Raw genomic sequence first — 18,714 nt, 5'->3', positions numbered from 1 at the left:
ACCAGTAACCATGTTCGAACTGAGCAGATTGTTCAGTCAGTTCAAAGGGCATTTCAAAGCTAATCACATCGCTGTGGGTCTGACCTCACACGTAAGGCAGGCCAGGTAATTTCCTTTCCTAAAGGACATTAGTGAGCCAGATGGACAGTTATGAAAATTGACACATGGTCTCATTAGACTAGCTTTTAATTCCAGATTTTTTACAATTGAATTTAAATTTTACCGTCTGTCACTCTGAATATGAAGCAAAGTCCCTTTGATGTTAGTCTAGGACTCCAGTTACTAGTTCAATACATTACCACTATACCACCACCTTCCCGTAGAAATAAGACCATTTACATAGTTCTTAGTGTAAAAGAGTTGGTGCTGCTACCCCCCCCTCCCCACAATTCGGGTGTAACAGCAGCTCTTCTGCTTAACGTGAGTATTTTCAGTGTGTGACTACTAAAGAAAACAAATGGAAAAATAAACCTGATGGTCTATCAAGCCTGATTTCACTCAGTAATGTTAGGCAAGGCAAACTGCTATCAGCTGGTAACACTACACTTAAAATGTACTTCACTGTAAAGTCCTTTGGGAACATCCTGAGGTTTTGAAAGGTTGTGTGTAGCTGGTCTTTTTTTTCTTACGTGTGGCTCATGTAGCGGTGGGTGAAACTGCAGTTTGTATTGCTGCACAGCCAACCATTAGAGTGAAATGTGATGGTTCTCTCCCAGATTGAAGCCAAGCACCTATTGAGAAAACCATTTCCAACGCAGAGTCAGAAGACCACCTTGGAACATTTCTGTTCTGTGCTTTGTTTGTCATTGCAAATACAATGAACATTTTATTACATGTACAAATGCAATGCCTTTTTCGGTCCATTAGGTGATTTTGAAAAACGAAACCATCACCACCAGGGGATTTCTTGCCATCAGTGCATTGTACCTTACAGTCATTCATGAAAACAAAATGCAAGATATTTCACAAGAGAATTGCATCTAATCCATTTTTCCTTTTCTAACCAGATGAGGGGAAAATCAAGGCTGTAATAAGCCCTTAAATCTGTTCAACTAACATTTCAATACATTAAAAAGTTAGTTCACAATAATATAGATGCTGAAGTTAATAATTTTACATTTCTGCCAAACACACAATACAGTCAGGCACTCAAGATGTTAAGGATGTAAGTTGTTAAAATACCTGCATTTATTTTATCTGGTAATGTAACATTAAAACGTGTTACAAGAGGCATAATCCAGAATACAGGCTACAACAGGGTAGCAAATAAAATAGAGCTGACTCCCCCTTCATTACCAGTGATGATATCAATGCGATTGATCGGTCAGTTGGTCCACCACAATTGCTGTGTCTGGTTTTGATGCAGCAGTGAGCGCCTGTGCCACTTTCTCTTATTAGTTTTTCTAGTGTTTGGGTAATTTGCTTAAGTTTCATATCCAAAGCAAGTGACATTCTGAAAGGAATGACTACTTAACTTGCTTCAGAACCTGAAAGAAAAAGAAATGTTAGTTTAATTAACCATAAGTCAGAGGTTTTGGAGTATAATGAACAATTTGAACAACATGTCAGTGTTTCAGACACAAGTACAGAATGATACAGTGATTGAAACTATGTGATGTGCACATAAGCCCAGGCAATACTGTAACATTTGCATTATTTGGCACCATGGCAACCAAAATCTCCAGTAATTCCTCAGCATGTCAAAAAGTGTTTATTATTTACAGACATTTGATTGAGGGTGGTTTGCATGATTTGGAACTGGTGCACGTTTTCCTGCTTTGAATCTGTTTCTCTTCTGTATCCATCAGGGTGTGTGGCTGAGTTGATCATAAAAAGTGCAACAACACATTCCATGTAGAGAAGCAACCCAGCAATGACAAATGTGGAGCAATGGGTGTTTCAGAAAGGGTGCAGAATGTTCTCAAGGGGGAGAGGGGCCATTGTCCACATTGAAACCAACGACATAGGAAGGGAAAAGGTTGAGATTCTGAAGGGAGAATATAGAGATTTAGGCAGGAATTTAAAAAGGAGATCCTCGAGAGCATTAATATCTGGATTATTTCTGGTGCTACAAGCTAGTGAGGGTTGGAATAGGAGGATAGAGCAGGTGAATGCATGGCTGAGGAGCTGGTGTATGGGAGAAGGATTCACATTTTTGGATCATTGGAATCTCTTCTGGGGTAGAAGTGACCTGTACGAGAAGGAAGGATTGCATCTGAATTGGAAGAGGACTAATATATTGGCAGGGAAATTTGCTAGAACTGCTCGGGAGGATTTAAACTAGTAAGGTAGGGGGCTGGGAGGTGCGACCTAGGGAGATAGTGAAGAAAGAGATCAATTGGACACTGATACAGTTGGGAAAAGAAGAGAGTCAAACAGTCAGGGCAGGCAAGGACAAAGCAGAGCACAAGGTAGGACTGATAAATGGCATTTATTTCAATGCAAGGGGCAGATGAACTCAGAACATGGTTAGGAATATGGGTCTGGGATATCCTAGCCTGTGATATCCTCCAGAAACGTGGCTCGGGGATGGACATGTCTGGCAGCTTAACATTCCAGGATACAAATGCTACAGGAAGGATAGAAAGGGAGGCAAGAGAGGAGGGAGAGTAGCGTTTTTGATAAGAGGTAGCATTACAGCTGTACTGAGGGAGGATATTCCCGGAAATACATCCAGGGAAGTTATTTGGGTGGAACTGAGAAATAAGGACGGGATGATCACCTTATTGGGATTGTATTATAGACCCCGTAATAGTCAGCAGGAAATTGAGAAACAAATTTGTAAGGAGATCTCGGTTATCTGTAAGAATAATAGGGTGGCTATGGTAGGGGATTTTAACTTTCCAAACATAGACTGGGACTGCCATAGTGTTAAGGGTTTAGATGGACAGGAATTTGCTAAGAGTATACAAGAAATTTTTCTGATCCAGTATGTGAATGTACCTGCTAGACAAGGTGCAAATCTTGACCTACTCTTGGGAAATAAGGCAGGGCAGGTGACTGAGGTGTCGGTGGGGCCAGTGACCATAATTCTATTAGTTTTAAAATAGTGATGGAAAAGGATAGACCAGATCTAAAAGTTGAAGTTCTAAACTGGAAGAAGGCTAATTTTGACAGTGTTAGGCAAGAACTTTCAAACGCTGATTGGGGACATATTTTAGCAGGTAAAAGGACTGCTGGAAAATGGAAAGCCTTCAGGAATGAGATAGCGAGGGTCCAGAGACAGTATATTCCTGGTAGGGTGAAAGGAAAGGCGGGTAGCTGTAGGGAATGCTGTATGACTAGAGACGTTGAGGGTTTGGTGAAGAAAAAGAAGGAAGCATTTGTCACGTATAGACAGGACATAGTGAGTGAATCCTTAGAAGATTATAAAGGCAATAGGAGTCTACTTAAGAGGGAAATCAGGAGGGCAAAAAGGGGACATGAGATAGCTTTGGCAAATAGGGTTAAGGAGAATCCAAAGGGTTTTTACAAATACACTAAGGATAAAAGGGTTACTAGGGAGAGAATAAGACCTCTCAAAGATCAGCAAAGCGGCCTTTGTGTGGAGCCGCAGGAGATGGGGGAGATACTAAACGAGTATTTTGCATCAGTATTTACTTTGGAGAAGGTCAATGAAGATATAGAATGATTAGATTAGATTCCCTACAGTGTGGAAAGAGGCCCTTCGGCCCAACAAGTCCACACCAACCCTCGAAGTGTAACCCACCCAGACCCACCTAACACTATGGGCAATTTAGCATGGCCAATTCACCTAACCTGCACATCTTTGGACCGTGGGAGGAAACCGGAGCATCCGGAGGAAACCCACGCAGATGTGGGGAGAATGTCTGTGTGGAGTTTGCACAGTCACCCAAGGCTGGAATCGAACCTGGAACCCTGGTGCTGTGAGGCAGCAGTGCTAACCACTGAGCCACCGTGCCACCAGTGTGGAGAAATAGATGGTGACATCTTGAAAAATGTCCATATTACAGAGGAGGAAGTGCTGGAGGTCTTGAAACGCATAAAAGTGGATAAATTCCCAGGACCTGATCAGGTGTACCCTAGTGCTGCTGTGGATGCTGCAAATCCAAAACAAAAGTAGAAATTGCTGGAAAAGTTGAACAGGTCTGGCAGCATCCGTGAAGAGAAATCAGAGTTCACATTTTGGGTCTGGTGACCCTTCCTTACCAGGAAAAAACCAACAAATAACAAAATGTTTTCATACAAATAAAGACCAAACTGTACACCACACTAAAGCAGACATCTGACTCAGAGGAATATTAACTCAGCAACGAGCCCCTGGAAATTATTTACATATCAGTAGTTTGACAATGAAGTGAAATAACTAAAGGTCTTACCCTTTACTTGATTTCCCTGGTCATTATATGGGCTATTAATCCCAGCACATGCCGAATTCAGGTAAAGTTCTATGTAGCGATGTTCTGCAGGAAAGAGCATCAAAGGTTAGCAGCTGTGGTACTGAGCACACTGGCTAAAAACTCTGGGCACGTTGAACATGGATGAGATTATTCAACATTCTGATGGAACAGATGATCAAACGGGTGAAGGGGTTCTCTTGGAAGGAAAAGTCAAGTAATTTGAGTTTACACTCTCTCTGATTTAGAAGGAGCGTTGATCTTACTGAGATGTACAGATTCTGAGGGACCCCGACTGGGGAGATGTTAAGTGGATGTTTACTGGGGAAATCAAGAACAAGCAGGAGATTGAGATGAAAATGAGGAGAAATTTCTTCCTCAGGAGGTCTGTTAGTGTTTGGACCTGTCTTCCCAGTGAGTGGCAGAAGTCAGGCCATGGAATGTGTTCAAGGCTGAGTTGGACAAATATTTGATGGACAAGGGAGTTCCCACTTGTGGGTTGGGACAACAGTCAGACTGGCCATGGTCTCACTGAACAGTGAAGTGTTGGTGGGAAGGGGGAGAACCTGGGGGCCTTAATCAGTGCCAAGCAATTCAGGAAAAAAAGTTAGGAAAGTTCTGCTTCATATTGAAGGGAGAGCAAAGTGTGAAACTCTCTCCAAATCATATCAAAACTGAGATTGATAATGTTTTACTCTCTGGAAGGTTGGTGGAAAATGATTCAATAGAAACTTTCAAAAGGAAACAGGATAAATATTTGAACTGGAGAAGTTTACAGAGACTGTGGGGGAAATTAGAGGAGTAGATCTAATCAAATAGCATTCTCAAAACAGCCACATTAACCACAAAGGGCTGAATGGCCTCTCTGCAATACAACCCTACATTGTGGAATTTTCTCAAAATTGGAATGGAGAGATTTAGAGTGAAAGAGCACACCTTCAATAATACGGTTTAACTCTGAAGCACTGCCTTAGAAATGTGAAATGAGTAACGTGCTTACGCATGTGAGATTTATCTTTTGTCATGGCAGCAACAGCATCATCATGCGTAGCAAAATGTACATCAGCTTCTCCAGTAGCTTTTCCATCAGGACCATATTCCACAATAATCCGGACTGGCCTCAACGGCTGGAAGAACTACAGCAAAAATATTTAACATTTTCTGAGAAGACTTTTAAATCAACTGAACAAATGTCTTTTAGTTTATAGCAGATTTTTAAAAAAAATTACATATAAAATTAACATTTCTACAACCCCTCTTGCTGTAGTGCCATACTCCTGTAAGAGAATCATCAGTCATGCAGAGCATATCCCATCCCCCGGACACACACCAGCTCAACTTCAAAACTTCCTTTCATGCTCTTACCTCGCCTCATACAATGGGGTTCTGTGGTCCCCTGGCTCCTGAATCCCTCCTTAAACCCCTCTGCCTGAATTTTCTCCTTTAATATACACCTAAAAACTGAGCTTTTTATTATGTGATCTAATATACTATGTGGCTAGATGTCTTTTTCATATAACACTCTGGTAAAGGAACTTGGAACATTATATCATGTTAAAGGTTCTATACAAATTCCATGCTGTCAGTGTTTCTGCAGTGTGAGACACTGCCTTATTAATGAGACACTATTAACATTTAGGTCCCAGACAAAAACAAAATGGATTTACATTGGAAGCAACATCTCATTTGGTGAGCTCATTTAATCTCCATCCTGGTTCACCTTTCCAATCTCAGCAGGAAGCTGATGAGGGCTCTTGTCACGCAGTGGTATTGCTTGTGTCTGTTATGGGGCAGGCCAGACCCCTCGAAACATTTTAAGGAAGTAGCCCGGACCCTAACTTTGCTGGTTGCTTTAAGCAGGTGTGAAGTGGATATTCCAGGAGGGATTCAGCTGGCCCAATCACTTAGTTTTAAAACAAAACACTATTTATTTGCAAGATTATCGAATGAAACACAAAACAAAACAGAATGCAGAATTACAAACTATCTGAAAGACCAACAGACTATTCCAACTTAATGATGCTGTTCCAAATACTTGCTACAATCCCCATAAACACCCCTTGGCACTAAAGGAAAAATCAAACCCAGGGTTTTACAGGAGAGATGTCAGAGAGAGGGAGAATCAGCATGGACATGTTTCTTTGGGTCCAGCAGCTTCACAACTGACTGATTGCTAAAACCAAACCAGAGAAAAGCCACTCCCCTTTCAATGTACAAGTTTTTTTTGAAAGCCCTTTTTCCTGAGGCAGTATCTGTTAGCTATAATCAAATTGGACCTGAAACCCTTCAAATCTAGATGTTCCAGAGTCTTCTGGTTTACGACCCCTCTTAAAATAAAAGGGCAACATAACCTTGTTAAAGGAGCAGCATCATCACACATCTCTAAGCTAGAAGGACTGGGTTACAGTCCCAACTGCTCCAGAAGTGTTTCATAACATTTCTGAATAGGTGGATACACAGCTTTATAAAAAAAAAAGTCAATAAGGAACTAGCTGTCTCTCACTTGGTAGCACTCTCAATTCCGAGTCAGAAGTTAGGGGTTCCAGCCCCACTCCAGAGATTGGAGCAAAATCCACACTGATATTCCACGGCAGTACTTAAGGAGTGCAGCACTGTGCCATTTTTTGGACTGGACATGAAACCACAACCCCTCTCTCATGTCTACAGGATTAAAACAGCTGGCTATTGTGCTGGGCCAATTACTTCTTGCTCAGCCAACATCACTGCAACAGTTGTACTGGTCGCTCCCATTAGGTTAGGCCACAGGCTGGAGGCTCACACTGCTTTCCAATGTCCACTTCTTGCTGTTTTGATTTTGTCTGATCTGTTTACACATTGTGCAATAGCAAAGCTAGACACTTAGGATTTGTCTAACTTGGGCTCCTGGGCAAAAGGCTATGTTTTTAAACTCTGAATGCACACAACTAATCACAAAGGTTACAAAATGTTCAAGTCCAGAGTCAAGAAAAGCCCTCAGCCACGACAGGGCTCTAGAGGTCACTGGACATGGACGGGGTGGTTAGTAGTTAGGACATATGTAGTTGTGAGATATAAACATGTCCAATTGCCCAAAATAATTGGTACAAATAACAATTTCAGCAACACATTTGTAACCGCCCCTTGTTTGAACAATAAGGAACTTGCAATCTCCATTCATGCAATATAGACAGCTTTCAGGAACAGGCAGGAACAGTGTGAATAAAGAGGCATTGTGTCACTCTTTTTACAAAGGTCGGCAGAGACAAGTGCTGTCACGATGCAGATGAACATACATTCCTGGTCACTGACTGGAAGGTATGACACAGCACGTGCTACAAATACAAAGATTATTTTTCACGAACAAGGCACTTACCTTTACAATGTCCTGTCCATTAACACGAAATGGAAGGCCCCTCATATGTACATTATGTACTTCAGATCTTTGAACACAGTGATTTGATACTAAATCATTTGTAGGTAGCTGCACTATTAAAAGAAAATCACAATTCTATTAAAAAATGATTACCAAGAGAGCTTTAACATTAAAATGCCAAATATCTTAGAAATATAGCTAGTTAAACACTCCAAACCAACCATTAAAGCTAAGCAACATTCCAGAGTCAGATGCTGATGCATTAAGTAAGCAAATACAGAGGGACCTTCATTATCTGAAAGACACAGGCAGGGAGTATTCCGTTCGGTTAATCGAATTCTGGATACCAAATGCCAAATAACATAGTTTAGCCAAGCATCGGGACCTTGAGATCTTGCCGGAGAATCTGATATTTGGATAATCGAATGCTGGATAATAGAGGTTCCTCTGTACAATGTTAGCCTTAATTCCAAAGGGACTGGAGTGAGTATGGGAGAAAGCAAGTATACACAATTGTATAGGATTCTGGTATGGTCAGGCTCGAAGTAATTTAGTTGCCTCACCTAAAGTAGGATATGTTTACTTTAGAGGGAGTATGACAAACATTCACTCGATTGATAAAAGAGGAGTTTGTCTTAAGAACAGAAATTCAATTAACTTAGGCCTATATTGCCTAGAATTGACAAGAATGTAAAATGATCTTGTTAAAATATACAGACAGTCCCAAGTTGTGACCGGATTTCACTCTGGAGTCTGTTTGCAAGTCAGAACACAATCAGAATAATATAAAGCAGCCATTTGTAAGTACAGAAAATATTCATGTGTTGGATCGGCATGGGATCGAGTTCCCAAGTATCAGCCGCTGTCAAGGTGAACGTTCATAAATTGGGTTCCCTTGAATTACATTATTATTGGGATTGACAGGGAGATGTTGGGAGGATTTTTCTCCCTGGTTGGGAAATCTAAAAACCAGCAATCACAATCTCAGAACAAGGGATTGAGGTGAGATGCAATTCCTTTAACTGACTATAAACCTTTGGAATTTGTGGCTCAGTTGATTCAAGACAGACCAACGGACATTAAGGAATGTGTGGACAGGGCAGAAACATTAAACTGAGGTTAAAATCAAATGTGATCATATTAAACAACAGAGTAGGCTTGAGGGACCGTATAATTCGTTTCAGCTACTATTCCATATGTTCTTATTTATGGATATGAAACACTAAGACAGGGCAAGTCTTCAGGCAAACTAATATTAAATTGATTCAGACCCCCAGCCTGTTCCATCATTTAACAAGACCACGGGTCATTTAATTATACATCCTATCTTGGTCCCACATCCCTTAATATCTTACTCAATAGAAACAAAACTCAGTTACAATGGAACCGGAGCTTAAAGTTTCCTGATGATTTCTTGTTCAAACTGACCATAATTAATTAACTCACGCCAACATCTGACACTAACTTTTCACATCATCTTTCACACATGTGGAAGAACAGGTCTAAAACTCTCACTAATGCTTAAAACACTACGATTAGTCAATGCCAGTGTAGCATGTCAAGGATGGAATATAATTCCACAGCTCAGATGGCAAATATGCTTTTGCAAATTAAGGTAGTTTTCAGAACCTGACTGATTGGTTTACAATTGTGCCAGAATACTGATTTTTTGCGGTTAGCTTATTAATGTATCTTACCATTCTGAAGACTCTCTTCTAGAACCCCATTATTACTCTCATTGTTAGCTATGGTACAGCTTTCATCATCTGTTACGATTTCCCGTGCTGTGGGACATCGAGGCAGTCTCTTTGCAGGACTGATGTATAAACGGAGATCATTCTTGGTGCTCCTAAATATTTCAATGTACCTGACCAAAAATAACAGAAACATAGCAAAGATGTTATTCAGAATCAGTAGTGCTTACAGCAAGCTAAGGCAGTGCTCTCTCTGTAACGTGGTTCCTTTGTTTCAGGGCAGCCCTTATTAATAAATTAACCTTCCATCTATTTACTGAAGGAGCTAGTGTAGTGGTAATATCAGTGGCCTTTGCAATCTAAAGCCCCAGACTAATCCTTTGGGGATATTGCAGCAACCAACACAGTAGCTGGTAGCCTTTAAATTCAAATCAAAGTGAAAATTAAGTCTCAACGTGGTGGCCATGATCATAACTGCCATCTGTTGTTGTAAAAGCCTGTATGGATTCTGAGGGAAAGAAATCTACCATCTGCCTGGTCTGGCCTATATGTGACTCCAGACCCACAGCTGGTGATTCTTTGGAGTTCTCTGCTTCAGGAGGGCTGTGTAAATATACTCAAGACAGGAACTGATAGATTTATGGATTCTAATGACATCAAGCAAAATGAGGGTAGTGAGGGGATATGGAGGAGGGGAAACATGGGGTGGAGAGTGGTGATCTGCCATGATCTATCTGAATGGCAGAGCAGGCTTGAATCACCTCCTCCCGCTCACTTTCTGCACGGTTGACTCTTATCCACCCTCTGAACTGACCTAGCAAACCACTCAGCTCATGGGTAATTAGAGGGTAACGAATGCTGACCTCGTCAGCGGCACCAACGTCCCACAAAAAAAACTTGGCAACACTGCTGCTACACATACTGAACAGCATCAGATCCAATGCTATGGAGGAGCAGAAGGATGTGGAGGCACATGCTTACAGGTCAAAAGAGCAATAAGAATTGTATTAACTTTTAAAATTCTTATCTCAAAAAATACAAACATGAAATGAGGGAGGTGTTGATAAGACTGCAGAATTGCATTAAGAACGCAGCGAGAGGACAGTAATGGGCCCATCCTATATGAAGGTTAGAGACTTGAGAGACAGTACAACCTGACTCACTAGAAAGCTGCCTGGGATGAGGAATTACAAATACAGGGGCAGATTTGAAACATTGGGCGATGTTATTTGGGACAATGAAAAGTTACTAGACATGGCGGAAATGTTCACAAATGCAAAAAGATGGAAAAAAAGGAGAAAGTAACAGACTGACCTCAGCTGAAGAGTCATGAACAAGGAACCAGAAATTTACTAAATGCATGGGATTTAAGACAGACAGCAGGAGAAATCACTTTACCCAGTGAGTCGAGGTACTGTAGAATTCAAGGGTTACACAGAATTGCATTTAACTTACAGCAAAGGAGCAGGCCATGTGGGTCAACTGGTCTATGTCTCCACCCACTGACTTCACCTCACCACAAAGACTTCTATTCCCTTTTTCTTCCTGTCCTTACCTGGGTTGCCTCGAGTGCATCCACCTTACTGACCTCAGGAACTCCCTATGGTAGCACAATTCATAGTCTAATCAACTTCTGGGTAAAAAATGTCTCTCCTGAATACTACATTGGATTTTTCCGAATGCAAATACTGCAACTAATTTGCACAGAGCAGAATCTCAAGAACAACACTGTGATCGTGACCAGATATTTCCTCTTTATATCTTCAATGGGATGCGAGCAGAACCAACAAGGCCATAATTTGCTGTCCTGCTTCCTAACTGCCTGACAAACTAATTGCCTTGCTAGTTGTTTCAGAGGCAACCTATGGGTATGGAGTCACAGGCAGGCCAGATTAGTTGGAGGGGGGAGGGGGGGGGCAGATTTCCCTTGTTATAGGGCACTAGTGAACCAGATGGATTTTTATAATAATCAATGATAACTGTCATCAGTTCTGAAGAGAAGTCTTATTGCATTTGAAACGTTAACTATTTCTCTCTCCTTAGATGCTCCTTATCTCCAGTATTTTCTCTTTTTACTTTAGATTTCTAGCATCCACAGGATAACTGTCTGAGGTGGCAGTGGGGAGCATTTTGGGGCAAGTGATCATAATTCAATTAGTTTTAAATTAGTTATGGAAAAGGAAAGAACTGATTAAAAAGGTTAAATTTGGGAGTAAAGTCAATTTTATTAGACAGAAGTTTTCAGACGTTTACTGAGCGAGGCCACTCGCAGGCAAAGGGACAGCTGGGAAGTGGGAGGTCTTTCAAAATGAGATAACAAGGGTTCAGCAACAGTATGCTCCTGTTAGTCTGAGGGGTAAAGCTGGTGGGTGTAGGGAATGCTGGATGACTAGAGTTTTTGAGCCTCTAGCCAAAAAAAAGGAAGCACATGGCAGGGACAGGCAGCTGGGATCGAGTGAATCCCTCCAGGAATATAAGGACAGCCAAATATACTTAAAAGGGAAATCAGGAGAACAAAAAGGGGATGCAAGGAATGGCTTTTGCACCTAAACATCAATGTGACCATCTATGTGTGAAACTACAGGAGATGGGCGAGGTATTAAATATTTCACGTCAGCATTTACTGTGGAGAAGGACATGGAATCTAGGGAACTTGGGGAAATAAAGTGATGTCTTGAAGGGAGTTTGGATCACAGAGGTGGTGGTGCTGGAGGTCTTAAAATGCACAAAGGTAGATAATTCCCCAGGATCTGATCAGGTGTTTCCCAGAACTTTATGGGAAGCTAGGGGAGAGATCGCCCGGTCCCTTGTTGAGATATTTGTATCATCGACAGCCACGGGTGACTTGCTAGAAGACTGAAGGTTGGCTAACGTGGTGCCACTATTTAAGAAAGTCTGTAAGGAAAAGACGGAACTATAGATCGCTGAGCCTGACATCGGTGGTGGGTAAGTTGTTGGAGGGCATTCTGAGGGACAGGATTTACATGCATTTGGAAATGCAAGGACGGATGAGGTTTAGTAATTTGTCTTTGTACATGGGAAATGGTGTCTCATTAACCTGACTGAGTTTTTTTGAACAAGTGACAAAGAATATTGACATTGCCTATATGGGCTTTAGCACAGCGTTCAATAAGGTTCCACATGGTAGACTGGTTAGTAAGGTTAGATCACATGGAGTACAGGGAGAGCTGGCCAATTGGATACTAATTGACTTGAGGGTAGATGACAGAGGGTGATGGTAGAGGGCTGTTTCTGAGACTGGAGTCCTGTAACCAGCGGTATGCCACATGGATCAGTTTTGAGGCATGGTTAGTAAGTTTGCAGATGACATCAAAACAGGTTGTGGTGTAGTGGATAGTGAAGATTATTTGTGTGCAATAGAATCTTGATCAGATGGGCCAATGGACTGAGGAGTGGCAGATGGAGTTTAATTTAGATAAATGTGAGGTGTTGTATTTTGCTGAGGCAAATCAGGGCAGGACTGACACAGTTAATGGTAGGGCCCTGGGGAGTGTTGCAAACAGAGACTCAGGGATGAAAATGCATAGTTCCTTCAAAGTGGAGTCACAGGTAGACAGGGTGGTGAAGACAGCATTTGGCATGCTTGCCTTTATTGGTCAATACACTGAGTATAGGAATTGGGAGGTCATGTTGCGGCTGTACAGACATTGTTTAGGCCACTGTTGGAAATACTGCGTGCAACTCCAGTCACCCTTCTATAGGCAGAATGCTGTTAAACATAAAATGGTGCAGAAAAGATTTACAAGGATATGGCTGGAATTACAGGATTTGAGCTAAAGGGAGAGGCTGAATAGGCTGGGGTTTCTGTCCCTGGAGTGTTGGAGGCTGAGGGGTGACCTTATAGAGGTTTATAAAATCATGGGGAGCATGCATAGGGTGAACAGCCAAAATCTTTTTCCTCGGGTTGGGGAATCCAAAACTAGATGGCCTAGGTTTAAGGGGACAGGGTAAATATTTTAAAAAGGGACTGAGGCATAACATTTTCACACAGAGGGTGGTGACTGTATGGAATGAGCTGCCAGAGGAAATGGTGGAGGCTGGAACAATTACAACACTGAAGTGAAACTATCACAGTATTCTAACAGATGAAAGGCTTAACAGACAATCAATTTTTCAAAGTATAATTTCAGTTATATCACACTGTAAATTTTTGCTATAAATTGTGTGTTAGGATTGAGCCCACCACTACCACCTGATGAAGGAGCGACGCTCCGAAAGCTAGTGTTCTTCCAATTAAACTTGTTGGACTATAACCTGGTGTTGTGATTTTTAACATTGAAAAGGCATCTGGATGGATACATGAATAGGAAGGGTTTGAGGGATATGGGCCAATTGCTGGCAAATGGGACTAGGTCAGATTGAAATATCTGGTCAGCACAGAAGAATTGGACTTAAGAGTCTGTTTCAATGCTGCACATCTCTATGACAGTCTTTCTCTTTTATTGAAGTACATTTTGAGTTGCAGTCACTGTTGTAATGAAGGAAACGACCATCCCACAATAACCATGAGATGGATAATCAGATAACCTGGTGGCTGGGGACACTTGTTTTTCTACATCCTTTTATGGGATGTGTGTGTTCCAGGCAGAGCTAACATTTCTGGTCCACCCCTAATTTCCATTGAACAGAGTGTCTCATTAGATTGAGCAAATGTGCTCAGTTGAAATGAACTTCCTCACTTCTCTACACAAGTAATCACAGGCTGGATTGATTACAGACATAATTCATTGACTGCAGCATTTTGGAGGTGAAAGACAATTTATTTACCAATTTCTTTTCCTCCTTTTTCCACTCAATCAGCTCATTAGCTACTAAGACAGTTAAGTTCAGACAACAAAGTAAAGCTGAAACTATTTTGTTTGAATTACCAATAAGGCAACAGGAAAGCCAGGTTCAAGTCCCCACCTGCTCCAGAGGTGCGTAACAACATCTCTGAACAGGTTTATTAGAATCAAAAAAAAAAGGTGGCACCTGGTCACCAATCATCTTGGTCTGGAACGGAGACTGGAATTACAGGATATTTCTTTTCATGGAATTCCCCAAACCATGAATTTCCGACTATAGTCAGAGTATTAATAAGTGTGATTTATTGCAAAAAGATTGTTGATTTTTTTAATGAGGTTTTCTACAGTGATTTCAGTTTGTACTTGGTCTTTCCATCTCTCCCCCCACACTCTCTATTTCAGACTTCCAGCATCAGCATCATTTCATTTTTGTTTTGATGTGTAATACAATGTCACTTCTCTCCCAGGAATACCACTTCCTCACCCCAAAGACGGCCTGCAGGATTTACAACTCTTATCTTTAATCTCCACATCAATGATAACTCTGCAACCTGAAATGCTCACAATCCCCACCATGTGGGAGCAGGCCATTCAGCCCATCAAGTCCACACCAACCCATCAAAGAGCATCCCATCCATTCCCTGTAACCCTGCATTTCCCATGGCTATCCCACCTGGCCTACGCATCCCTGGACACTACGGGCAATTTAGCACAGTCATTCACTGAACCTGCACATCTTTGGACTGTGGGAGGAAACTGGAGGACCCAGAGAAAACCCATGCAGGCACGAAGGGAACATGCAAACTCCACACAGGCAGTCGCCTGAGGCAGGAATCGAACCTGGGTGCCTGTTGTTATGAGGCAATAGTGCTAACCACTGAACCACCATGGCACCCCAATGATGCACACTGTCACCCTCTCTTCAAAAATCCTACACAGTGAGCAGCATTTCCAGCATCTTTTGTTTTTACCTTTTTTAAAATTCATTCAGAGGGCAGTATTTATTGCACGTCCCTAGTTACTCTCAAGATGATGGTGGTGGTGAAGTTGCCTTCTTGAACCACTGCAGCCCATTTGGTGCAAATATTCCCAATGCCCTCAGGGAGGGAATTTAAGGACTTTGATCCAAAGACACTGAAGAAACAGCGCAATATCTCCAAGTCAGCATAGTAAGCAGCTCAGAGGGAAAGTTGTAGGTGTAACGTCCCAACGTAACCACTCCCTTGTCTTTTGGGTGATTGTGGTTATGGATTTGAAAGGTGTTGTTGAAGGAGCTTTGATGAATTTCTGCAGGGTGTCTCATAGATGGGACCGCTGTTAGTGTGTATCAATGGTGGAGGGAGTGAGTGTTTGTGGATGTGGTGACAGTCAAGCAGGGTAGTGTGTCCTGGATCACACCAGGCTTCTTGAGTGTTGTTGGAGCTGCCCCCATCCAGGCAAGTGCAGAGTATTCTATCACACTCCTGACTTGTGTTTTGTAGATGGTGGACAGGCTTTGGGGAGTCAAGAGGTGAGTTACTTGCCTCAGGATTCCTAGTGTCTGACCAGCTCTTGCAGCCACAGTATTTAAATAGTGTGAATATTCATAGTGTGAAATTCAATGATGGTAATGCCATTGAATGTCAAGGAGTAATGGTTAGATTCACACGTGTTGGAGATGGGGATTGCTTGGCACTTGTTACCTGTTAATTATGAGCCCAACTTTGGACATTGTTCATGTCTTGCTGCATTTGGACACGAAATGCTTCAGTACCTGAAGAATCATGAAAATTGTACAATCATCAGTGAACATCCCACTTCTGACCACTAGAGCAGCTGAGGTGAGTGGCCTAGGACACTGTCCTGAGGAATTTAAGAGGGTTGGTGGTGCTGTGGTAGTGTCCCACAAGTCTAAGCAGGTGGTTCAAACATATCTACCCTGGAAAACTGCAGCAACGTCCAGGAGCTTATACAGGTTTATAAAATAATGTGGGGTATAGATAGGGTTAATGGTAGTGCTCTTTTCCCTAGGTTGGGGATTTCAAGACCGGGGAAAATTTATTAAGGTGACAGAAGTAGATTTAAAAAAGACATGGGGGCATTTTTTTTTTTTAAACACAGTGGTTCATGTGTGGAATGAACTTCCAAAGGAAGTGGTGGATGCGGGTACAAATACAACATTTAAAAGGTATGTGCATTAGTTCATGAAAAGGAAGTGTTTGGAGGATATGGGCCAGGAGCAGGCAGGTGGGACTAGTTTAGTTTGGGATTATGGTCAGCATGGACTGGTTGGACCGAAGGGTCTGTTTCTGTGCTGAACAACAATGAGCTGAAGTGACTGACCTTCAACAAACAAAACCTGTTTGTGTGTGGCCTTGTTGCTTGCATTCTAGTGCAAGATTTTTTTTTTACTGAAACAAAGACGATTCATTGGTTGCTGAACAGATGCTTTAGAATCAGGACAATTCCATTTAGAATGCAATTTCGTTCTTTCACTTCTAAGCGAGCACCTACCTGGAGCCTATTATTTGTCGGTCTTTTGTCAGGGCCTGTTCTGCAACTTCCTGAGACACAAACTGCACAAAAGCATCTCCTGTGTTTCTTCCACGGTGATCCCTCGTTATGGTTACACCATCTTCGACAATCTCCAACCCTAAAGTTAATGATATTCAGAAAAAACATCCTTCGGTATGACTAGTAGACAATACATGACATGAAGCTAAGGTTACAATGCCCTCCCTTTTATCTCAGGAAGCTGGAACTTCTGACAGAGTTTGAAGAACTCATCCCTTTGTTACAAACAACCAGAGTGAATCAGAACACACTCAAGCCATTTGCTACTGAGAATACAGCTCATAACTGTCTACAATTCCATGAAGGTGGCACTAGGTTCCTGTAGCAAATAGTGTCGAGGGTGTGGTGCTGGAAAAGCACAGCAGGTCAGGCAGCATCCGAGGAGCAGGAGAATTGACGTTTCGGGCAAAAGCCCTTGACTCTAATGCCCAGAACCTGCAGCCCTCACTTTCGCCCTGTAGCAAGTCCTCACAGCATTTGTGAAGGTGGCTGCTCCTTAATACGCACAATTTGAAAGTAGTGCACAGTAGCATTAGCCATCAAAATTAGAATGGCGTTCACCAGTACGTGATGAACACAACATTAAATGAAGATAAATTCTGGAAAGATAATTGAGATACGTCAACATAACTCTCTAGTTTACAATAACATTTATGTCTTTCTTTAAAACTCCATGTGCTGTACCGAAGGAGCACACAGAAATATACAGAATAAGTGCTGAAGTAGACCATTTGGCCCGTTGAGCCTACTCCACCTTTCAAGATGATCATGGTTGAATCTGAAATGCGTACAAATCAATGCCCTCATCTATCCCTTGATTCCTGTTTAACAAGAATCTACCTTGGTTTCAAAATTATCAAATAAACCTGCCTCACTACCTTCCAAGGCAGTAAGCTCCAACATTGCTTAATCCTCAGAGCAAACATTTCTCCTTCTAATGGAGTTAACAGTGTCTCCTAGATCTGGGCTGACCTACTAGTGGAAATATCCTACCCACATCCACCTTGTCAAGACTAATCAGGATCTTATATACTTCAGTCAAGAGACAATAGACAATAGGTGCAGGAGTAGGCCATTCTGCCCTTCGAGCCTGCACCACCATTCAATATGATCATGGCTGATCATCCTTAATCAGTATCCTGTTCCTGCCTTATCTCCATAACCCTTGATTCCACTATCCTTGAGAGCTCTATCCAACTCTTTCTTAAATGAATCCAGAGACTGGGCCTCCACTGCCCTCTGGGGAAGAGCATTCCACACAGCCATCACTCTCTGAGTGAAGAAGTTTCTCCTCATCTCTGTCCTAAATGGTCTACCCCGTATTTTTAAGCTGTGTTCTCTGGTTCAGCATTCACCCATCAGCGGAAACATGTTTCCTGCCTCCAGAGTGTCCAATCCTTTAATAATCTTATATGTCTCAATCAGATCCCCTCTCAGTCTTCTAAACTCAAGGGTATACAAGCCCAGTCGCTCCAGTCTTTCAGCGCAAGGTAGTCCCGTCATTCCAGGAATTGACCTCGTGAACCTACGCTGCACTCCCTCAATAGCCAGAATGTCTTTCCTCAAATTTGGAGACTAGAACTGCACACAGTACTCCACTTGTGGTCTCACCAGGGCCCTTTACAGCTGCAGAAGGACCTCTTTGCTTCTATACTAAATCCCTCTTTTTATGAAGGCCAGCATGCTATTAGCCTTCTTCACTACCTGTTGTACCTGCATGCTTACCTTCATTGACTGGTGTACAAGAACACCCAGATCTCTTTGTACTGCCTCTTTACCTAAATTGATTCCATTTAGGTAGTAATCTGCCTTCCTGTTCTTGCCACCAAAGTGGATAACCATACATTTATCCACATTAAACTGCATCTGCCATGCATCTGACCACTCACCTAACCTGTCCAGGTCACCCTGTAATCTCCTAACATCCTCATCACATTCCACCCTGCCACCCA

At 42.1% G+C, this 18,714-nt stretch overlaps 1 protein-coding gene across 1 annotated transcript in view; it reads right to left on the bottom strand.

Moving 5' to 3' along the window:
* Positions 1–787: 787 nt before the first annotated feature.
* grsf1 (G-rich RNA sequence binding factor 1) overlaps positions 788–18,714 on the bottom strand; it is a 35,336-nt gene continuing 17,409 nt past the window's right edge. Inside the window, exons 5-10 of the mRNA XM_043674474.1 lie at positions 16,703–16,841; positions 9,408–9,577; positions 7,711–7,823; positions 5,359–5,494; positions 4,341–4,424; positions 788–1,487 (exon numbers count right to left, since the gene is read on the bottom strand). Coding sequence (XP_043530409.1) covers positions 1,471–1,487; positions 4,341–4,424; positions 5,359–5,494; positions 7,711–7,823; positions 9,408–9,577; positions 16,703–16,841 — 659 coding nt within the window. The 3' untranslated portion in view covers positions 788–1,470. The remainder of the gene's footprint in view (positions 1,488–4,340; positions 4,425–5,358; positions 5,495–7,710; positions 7,824–9,407; positions 9,578–16,702; positions 16,842–18,714) is intronic.

The sequence above is a fragment of the Chiloscyllium plagiosum genome, chromosome 32 (genome assembly GCF_004010195.1).
Source record: "Chiloscyllium plagiosum isolate BGI_BamShark_2017 chromosome 32, ASM401019v2, whole genome shotgun sequence".
Taxonomy (NCBI): domain Eukaryota; kingdom Metazoa; phylum Chordata; class Chondrichthyes; order Orectolobiformes; family Hemiscylliidae; genus Chiloscyllium; species Chiloscyllium plagiosum.
The sequence above is the reverse complement of the archived record's forward strand: the minus strand, read 5'-3'. Positions and strand labels throughout refer to the sequence as shown.